General features: G+C 37.0%; 1 protein-coding gene across 2 annotated transcripts in view; it reads right to left on the reverse strand.

The window, feature by feature from the left end:
* TUBGCP3_1 (Gamma-tubulin complex component 3) overlaps positions 1-7308 on the reverse strand; it is a 38268-nt gene extending 30960 nt beyond the window's left edge. Inside the window, exons 1-9 of one of the 2 annotated variants that reach the window (XM_035729639.2) lie at positions 7249-7308; positions 7053-7212; positions 6963-7008; positions 6875-6927; positions 6774-6841; positions 6676-6744; positions 6553-6641; positions 3450-3661; positions 1175-1287 (exon numbers count right to left, since the gene is read on the reverse strand). In XM_035729639.2, coding sequence (XP_035586448.1) covers positions 1175-1287; positions 3450-3661; positions 6553-6641; positions 6676-6744; positions 6774-6841; positions 6875-6927; positions 6963-7008; positions 7053-7146 — 744 coding nt within the window. In that variant the 5' untranslated portion in view covers positions 7147-7212; positions 7249-7308. Of the gene's footprint in view, positions 1-1174; positions 1288-3449; positions 3662-6552; positions 6642-6675; positions 6842-6874; positions 6928-6962; positions 7009-7052; positions 7213-7248 lie in introns of those variants that run through there. The other variant, XM_051215150.1, reaches the window with a different exon arrangement.
* Positions 7309-8859: the final 1551 nt, after the last annotated feature.

Raw genomic sequence — 8859 nt, forward strand, 5'->3', positions numbered from 1 at the left:
TTTCTTCTGATTGTACCTTTCCATTTCCCCCATCATTACTATTATTATTATTTTTATTACTATTACACTGCCTTACACTAATCTGTTCGTTATTGTTCTTTTTTAACGCTCCTTACCTTCTTTTTTTCTTCGAATTCTCATTGTTTTGTGTGGCGCATATGTATTTGGTGCCCTCTTGTACCAATATTTATGTGTTCAAATAAAATAATAAAATAAATATAAATAAACCTGACTTGTTGGTTGAGAGCTGAGTACTTTAATTACAAACCAACTGCATAGATAGCCTATCAACAATATATTAACCTGTGAAATTTTATTAACTTATCTAAATTTAAATAAGAATTTGAAGCAAAGAGATGGTGAATACATTCATAGACTCCTCTGGACCTTTGACTTAAACATCTAATTCAGGAGACGATACACTAACATCAAGGGATATAATCCCAAGGTAGCCGATGACCAGAGTAGGTTTGTATGCTACTCATCCTCTTGGAATTCTAGAGGACGTGTGCACAACTTACTTTAAAATCAGGGTACTACAATTACCCTGAGTGGCTTTTTGTATATTAGGAAGAGAGAATCAAGTACTGAGCCCATGTCACAAACAATGGAAAAAAGGAAGTCGGTAGCGAAACAATATAAAAAAGAATCTACTTATTCACTTATACAGCGGATAATAAATGAAAGAATACTTGTCCAACAAACATAAGAAAAGCCAAAAGCAAAAGAAGGTTTGTCTAAGAATGGATCAGATAGATAACCTAAGCAACATTTTAGTGCATACAGTTAACTAGCTGTTTAGTAGTGCCCAATGTTATGTTTGCATACTTATTTAACGTTAATTGGACTCGGTTAATCAAGTCGCAACGTCGTTACTGGTCTAAGTGACTTAACATCACATGAACTGTGATCTAATGTTAAATGGTTGGAGATAGTCGACAAGAAATCATGGGCTGAAGTGATGATAGTCACATCTGATTAGGCATCAATAAACATTAATGAAAATATAAGTATTGTATAGCTTTAACGAAGTAGTTATTCCACGTAAAAATTAGTAGAAATTCAGAAATTCTCACTATACAATTCCAAAGTTGAATTAGTCGCGTCTTAATATATAAACATATTTTCCAAGAAAGGATGAAACTTTTTTACGACAAAAAGGCATTAAACATACTCTGAAGGAATCCTGTATATGATTAAATTTAATTAGATTCCCTCCAACACCATTTAGTACAAATACTAGTTCACGTAGGAGATCAGATTCCGAAACCGTTGTTCGACTGGCAGCTGAAACGCCAAAGAAAAATAGTTAATTAGAAGTTCATTCTGAGTTTCTTCCTTAACTAAATGAGTATCAAAAGTAAAATATGCAGTAACTGAAATAACTATTACATGAATTATATATTCCTAATAGATTTGAAAGCTCGTAAGTCAAAAACATGAATGCTATACTCTGATTACAGACAGCAAATTCGAACGTGACTGGACAGTTGTTCAGTAGATATTTATTTTTGGCCTTAACTATCCTTGAGAATTTGTATTTCAACTATTGTTTTAAATGAGGCTGCAACTCCACTGTTCGATGAAACGTCAAATTAATTTAATTTCAGTTGCTGAGACTTTTGTGAAAACAAAATTTCATAATTTGTTAAGTAATCCTGTGACGTTCGAAAGCAATCAATTTTAGGTTTGAGTCGCGGTGAAAATGCTAACAAATCTGATGATATATATATATATATATATATATATATATATATATATATATACTTATTCAATTTAACCGACAGCGAAAAATATTCTCTATCGAACGTCTCAGATGTCAAGGAGTTCGACTTTCAACCACTTTATCCCAGGTTCGAATCCCGCTTCACCTACTACGGTTTGGGTAACTGAGTGGTATCATTAGCCCTGAAACAGCCGAAAAACAGTTATAATTGAGAACCCTTAAAAAGGTAGAGAAAAACACCTAGTTCAGGTAATAAAAAAGCCTAAAACTGATCGAACATAGATTTGTGGAAAGTATTGGACTTATAGTCCAAGTTAAGAACTAACTTTAGTTAGACAAACTTTAGAAAATAGAAAGTGATGGAAAGCTGGTTCTCCTTAGTATAGAACTTCAGAAAAGGATATCTGCGGCACCTTCAGATATGCAAACCAGAACCTCCATATCCCACGAAGAGAGCTTGACCTTCAGACTACTGAGTTAACATCTAATGGTTTACATTTTTAACTCCAGTCAATGAGCAATATTGGTGTCATCAACGACAACAGATAGACGTTACTCTAAACTAAAGCGAAGTTTAGAACCTCCAATCAACTGGTTGGGAGCCTAAGAATTTAATCATTAGGTCACTTTCATAACTCTAATCAGAAACCATTATCCAATGACAACTGAAAGTTATGAATCGTCAGATAATTTTAATCCATCCTACAAACAACCAACAGCATAACTCACTACAAGGTTCTGCTTTGAAAAAGCCAAATTTAATATTTTCAGCCAGTTTTAATGATGGCAATGAACATTAAACAGGATAGTCTTGTGAAAGAATAAAACGACTGTATAGTATTCCTTTGGCTTTCAGTGACCCAGTCTATGATGTGAAATATTTTCTAAATAACAATCCTCATAAATTTTGTGACCGATAACAAAAGAAAGGCTAAGCTTCCAAATGTAAACCAATAATCTGAGTTGTATGTTTAACACTGGATCCATTGAACTACAATACATGGTCCTTAACCGGATTTATTTCATTAAATATTCAATCCTAATTTATATTAGGACAAAGTCCGGCTAAATAGATGTGATGGAGTACTATTATTAAACAGAGGACTGGGTGATTGCATTGAGATTGTGAATTAATTGACAGTTAACTTCCATAAGTTCAACCGATCAATCTATCAGTAATCTTCTGAGAGTTGATGGCTAGTTAAAACATTGACTTTGTACACAAGAACAGATCCATGAGGTATGATAGAAAAAATCAGTGAGTTTACCACACCGACTAACCACTCTGTTTACAAGTGGGAGAAAACTAACTGAACGGAACTCTTGACAATGAAATTTACTAAGGTGTCCCAGAAGTATTATTCACAGTCGCGTAGACCAAACAATAGTATTACTTTACTCATATTTCCGACATATTTCTAAGACAATAGTAAAAAAAACTAGAACAGATATGCTAAATGTGTTTGAGTTTAGTGTAGATATAAGGAGTAGTAAATTTTCTGACGTACGAGAACAGAAATAGCAAGTGACTAGAATATTTGAGATAACGTAACACGTTAGTAGAGTACGAACTTCATATTAGTAACTACTGTTAGCCTAGAAACAATATTTAATGTAATATGTTAAAACTGAACCATAGAAAATTCTTATTTCTCGTACCGTGTGTAAAAAAGTAACTCTGGGGAATAAGATTATGAAAAATGACATCAAATAAATAGCTTACCTTTGGGTAGTGATGAATTCTTGATACGCTGACTAAGGAAACGACGATTAAGATTACTGTTTGAAAGAGGTTTATATGAATCACTAGCTGAAGGCCCCCATAAATTAACTAAATGGTCTGTTGCTGAATTCGATGAATCGCCAGATCTTATGGTAGACCTCACAGTTGGAGTAGGGGGTTTGGATTTCGGTTGGACGGAAGAGTGAGATATTCTAAAGTACAAAGGACCCATTTTAAATTTACTCCGTACATTTTTATGCTTTTAAATGTTTTTATATCAAACTAAAATTTACACCTCAAAATAACGGAGAATGTGTATTCAAAAATGTAAACTGTCCTAACAGATAAAACGGCATTTTTAATCAATCTATCACGGAGATGAATCAACAGAAAATATGAAATGACAGCTGGTAGTACGAAATTCCATGGGCAGTAAAGACAATGTTCTCTATATTCGCAAGTGTCAAAAAGTGGATTTCAAAAATGCTCAAACTAGCTACATTGCGCCCCTAAATGCCCTGGTATGGCCAAGAATGGGGTAGGCCCGCCCGCCCTCCCTCTCGAAATGCTCTCACACGGCCACGCGTAAACAGCCTCTGCCAGGGAAGACATGGCCGGTAAGAGCAGAGGATATTCGTAGGTTACTAGTATTTGATCATAGGTGTCTTCGAAATATTGCTCGTATATCCTGGGACTATCAAGTAAGTAACGCAGTTGTTAGGAAACGGGTACTAGGTAAGGATGGCAAATCAATTGATGAAGTAGTGAAACTTCATCAGTTGAGATGGCTGGGATACGTGTTACGTATGCCCAACGACCGACTACCTCGACGTGCGATGTTCAGTGGTATAGGAGTAGGTTGGAAGAAAGCCTGTAGCGGCCAGACCAAAACATGGCACAAATCCATGAAGTCACTGACAAGTTGACTGAGTCATGTTGGTAGGTGTAGACTACCTGGTTGGGGACCGCGAGATGACAGCAACCGATGGTTAGAGACCCTGAATGACATGGCTGAAAATCGTTTGCAATGGCGCAGGTGCATCCATTCTTTGTGTTCTCCCAAATTCTGATCTCCTTATTCCTCCTTGTCTCTTTTTTTTTCTCTTCCCAGATTTACTTCACTGTATTATACTCTTTAAATAACATCTCCAAACACTAATTTTCCTGATTACTGCTTATACTCTTATTACCTCTACCACTATGGGATTTGAATCGACCACTGCATCTCTGTGCTAATGTTGTGTGGCAACCCGAACTGATGTACGTACGTACGAAGTTCTACGTTGTTACTGACTGACTGCCAGGGAAGTCCTACTCACTGCCTTCTCGTACCACGGGTGTTGTTTACGAAAATGAGAGGACGAAAAGCGAATGTCTGGCGCTTTAACCGGATTCCAAACCAATGGTGCACATGGGCTCCAATATCCTGAGGGAACAAATGGCGTATGAACCAATCGCTGGTCATCGGCTACCATGGGACTGCATCTCCTCACGATTCTCCACTGCCTTGTGGATCAGACCTTCAGGTCAAATGCTCGGGGTGTGGCCCCCTAAGAAAATCACCTGCTTCGGTTCGGGCACCTGGGCAGTATCACAGCCCTCACACAAATCGAATGATTTATGTGGCGCATATCTATTTGGTGCCACCTTGTACCAATGTTTATGTGTTCAAATAAATAAATAAATAAATAAAAGCTACGTTGCTCAGATTTCACTGATGAGCGGTGTGTTCTAATTTGTTTTCCGTGAAACATCCCCCACCATACTTAGACATGAGTTACCATTTCGAGCACAAGCAGTGAATGGATGAAACTATGCACGAATAATCTTACCCAAACATTTTTAACCCTCTTCATGGCAGAGTTCAACACTATGCAAAATATTTAACCGAACTAATTCATTGAGGAGCTCAACCTTAGTGTGTGTGCAAACAATTGATTGACATAAGATGTCGTGAGCCGCATATTTTTTGCATTTATGGAATCTTATTTATGACCATTTAACCAAGATGAAGCTATGGCCTGGCAGGAGAAAATTCAGTTTTTAACTAATAGATAGAACACCAAGAACTCACTTTACCTACTTCAGTCTGAGTAAATGAATCACTACCCTTAAAACATATAGTGAGGTTTAAAACGAAGTGAAAAACCTTGTACTGAGTAAGTGGATCACTTTACGTCACTAATATTGTTAATAATTAAGTACAAGCAACAATGAAACATCCAAAGCATTTTTCATTAAAATCGAACAAGTAGCAAGAAATACCTAAATAAAAGAGTTTACTACACACTGAAGGATGTTAATATGCACTGTTTTAGGTTATGATATAAATAAAACTACAGGTCAATAACTTTATTAGACGCTCGAAAAAATGGGATAATTGGCCTTTACAATAAGATGATAAAATAGCTAACGATCTCATGACATTTCTCGAAATTCCAATCATTTGTGGTAAACAGTATGGAAAGAAAAAAAACAACTAAATCCAAACAAGCTCCAGTTTAACAGCTAAATAAACTACTGACTGGTATTAATTAACACTATAAAATGTTTTAATCTGATTTAATTGAACTGCTTTTCTTATTGTCATTAATATTTCGCCCATGCACTAATTTCTACTCATCTCTATTCCTTTTTTATTATACCCACCTTCCTTTCTCTATATCTTCACAACCTCATCGTTATTTTGTGACGCATATGTATTTTGGTCCGTCGAACTAATGTATGTGTACAAATAAACAGATAAATACTTGATCATTAAAATGCCCCTTCAGTATATAATTTTTAAACTTAACTGTGAGATAGCTGCTACGAACAATCATCTAATGATATGTATGCAAGATGCTTAACACCAAAACAGTACCATAAGTTGTTATCACTATTACCTAGAAACTGTTGTGCTGGCCTTAAATCAAGCTGCAACTATCTATTACTCAAGTGGTTGAAAATATGCGTGGTTTCCAAATGCTGCAATATCACACTTGTAAGTTAAGATATTGTAGGCGGGTCAGTAAGGTAATATAATTCCGAATATTAAAATAACTCAAAAGAGCACATTGCTAATTGCTGGGTACAAAATGAATTGGGAATAAATTCGACTCACAAATCGGACACGAAACCACTTGATCCATTATTAAAAAAGTTCGGATTTCGAAATAAGCTTTCAGAAACAGACGGGATATCAGCCTTTCGCTTAAAAATCGAGGTTACCAAGACTATAACATACTCGATAATAATTGTGGCTAGAAAGCTGGTAGAAAAACTCCAAAATTTCTGCCTTTCGTCTGACAGAAGGCTGAAAAAATAAAAATGCTGAAAATTTACCAAGTTATGTAAGATTCTTAGCAGGCGTTTGAGTTTAACTGAATCAATATCTCTTCCATCTATTTGCACTAAAACGAAATGAATTGATCCTTAGTACTTACGAATCGAAAACAGCTGAGCCTCTACTTCTGATAATGATGCTGGCTTGGAAGAACTAACACAAACTGCGGGGAAATATGGGAAACTTACCACGTGAACAAATTCTCACCAAATGAATAAAATTGCTTCACGGAATCTGATGAAATTGAAAACTCAGAGAGAAGTTTCGTAACTACTTACCAGATGAGTACGATTCACATCGATTTGTAGTAAGGATTTTTGTGATGAGATCATGAACTACTAACCTTAAACTATCGGGCACAACACCGATCATCTCAAGGCATACGCGACCTTCAGATATTCATATCGTCTGTGTTTTCCTAAACAGCATGAAAACAAGCTTTTCAAAGAATCATTGAGTGAAATAGCTTTTTACGCCTTTGCATAAAGAACTGGTGGTTAATATATTCCTCAGAATCAGCATTCAAATTTGAGTGTGCAATATTTTTGCGGAGAGCTCAAATGATTCGAACGATTCTGGATGAGATAGAAGCTTTCGCTTAACATGCTCCCATATCTATTCACAGTTGATCACCAATACCCCTAGGTCAGAATGGTTCGTTCTCCTATGTTGTGTCTCCAGTTTCTGAGAGTGACTCCTAAGGTTTGTGATGAAGTAGGTATTTAAGGGGATGTCCAGAAGTATTTACGATGCTGTCAGTCATTGGAAGACCACCTTTAAGTCGCCTATACTCTAATGGATAAGCAGTGGCTCAGTTTTGAAAAGTTTAAACTTTCTGTTTAACTCTTTCCGGGGAATCCTGTCATTTTTTCATGCAGACTAAGAGGAAGGTCGGAGTTGTCTCTCAAGTTCGTGATTATGAAAAAATCACTGCGAGACCCGATCGTTTTCTCAGGTCTTCAGGCATGTTGAGGTTGGGATCCTTTATGTTTACCAGTTGGATAGCGTTTAGAATTCCCGTGCTCTTTCCTGACTCGTTGGATAATCTTAGGAGAATTATACATGACCAATCCACTAGCTGATGATCCTACAATACCTGAGCAGTTCAGAATTTGCTACAGTGATATCGGATCCTTTCTAACTCTATTGACAGTGTCATTTTTCCTCGCTGGGTAAATTTCATTGTTTTGATCGTTTAATACGTATCAAGATTACTGTTTTCACTTTAACTGAATTCATGTCAGTTAAAGTATTCGACTAGACTACCGTTTTTACCGTTCTCTCAATTAGTTTTGTCGTTGGTACTCTTGAGTACTTCATATTCAATTGTATCTGTTAGTACTTTTGGTCCTAACAATCTACAGTTCTTCACTTTTTGGTCATTGATTTTTTTTGTTTCTGAGTATCATCGCATCTCGTTCCTTTTTTAAAAAAACTTTTAAATGACCGGACAGTGTAAAAAAAGGCAGTTGCCAACGTCCGGGTTGTCGTGGAGTGCGACGAGTGTAAAAGCTGGTACCATGAAGGTTGCACGAACTTAACGCCTGCGACTTTCAAACGGTTCAGTAAGAAGGGTTGCGTATGGCTTTGTCAACAGTGCTGTTTGGATGCAAACAGCCTGTTAACCGAGGCCATCTCACTGGTTGATGCTGCAAAAGAGTGTTTTAGCAAGCGTAGTCGGAACACGTCAAACAGCACTCGATCTGTCGACACACAAATCGACATGAAGCAAACTAAGGTTAGTTCGATAGTAGATGACTCATGCCGGTCAAAGAAGGAAAAGCAGTCTCCAAAGGGGTCTGTTTTAAACAAAGCTCAAGGGAAGTAGGTTCTTCTCTTCCCCGTCTCCCAGATGGGATCCCACAGGAAACGCCTAGAAGCCGCAATCGCAAAGATCGATCGGTTTTAAGCGGCAAACATAACCTGACTTCTCAGGTCGTTGACAACCCCCTCGTTTCGAGCATGACATTGTGCTGATTAAGCAGCTGCTTAATCAACTCATGCCTCAAAGTATCACCGGGGTCACCTTGCTAAGGTGTACAGACTAAGGAGTCTAGCGGACTTGAAACCAAATCATTCCAGACT

Source organism: Schistosoma haematobium, chromosome 2 (assembly GCF_000699445.3).
Source record: "Schistosoma haematobium chromosome 2, whole genome shotgun sequence".
In the NCBI taxonomy this organism is placed as follows: domain Eukaryota; kingdom Metazoa; phylum Platyhelminthes; class Trematoda; order Strigeidida; family Schistosomatidae; genus Schistosoma; species Schistosoma haematobium.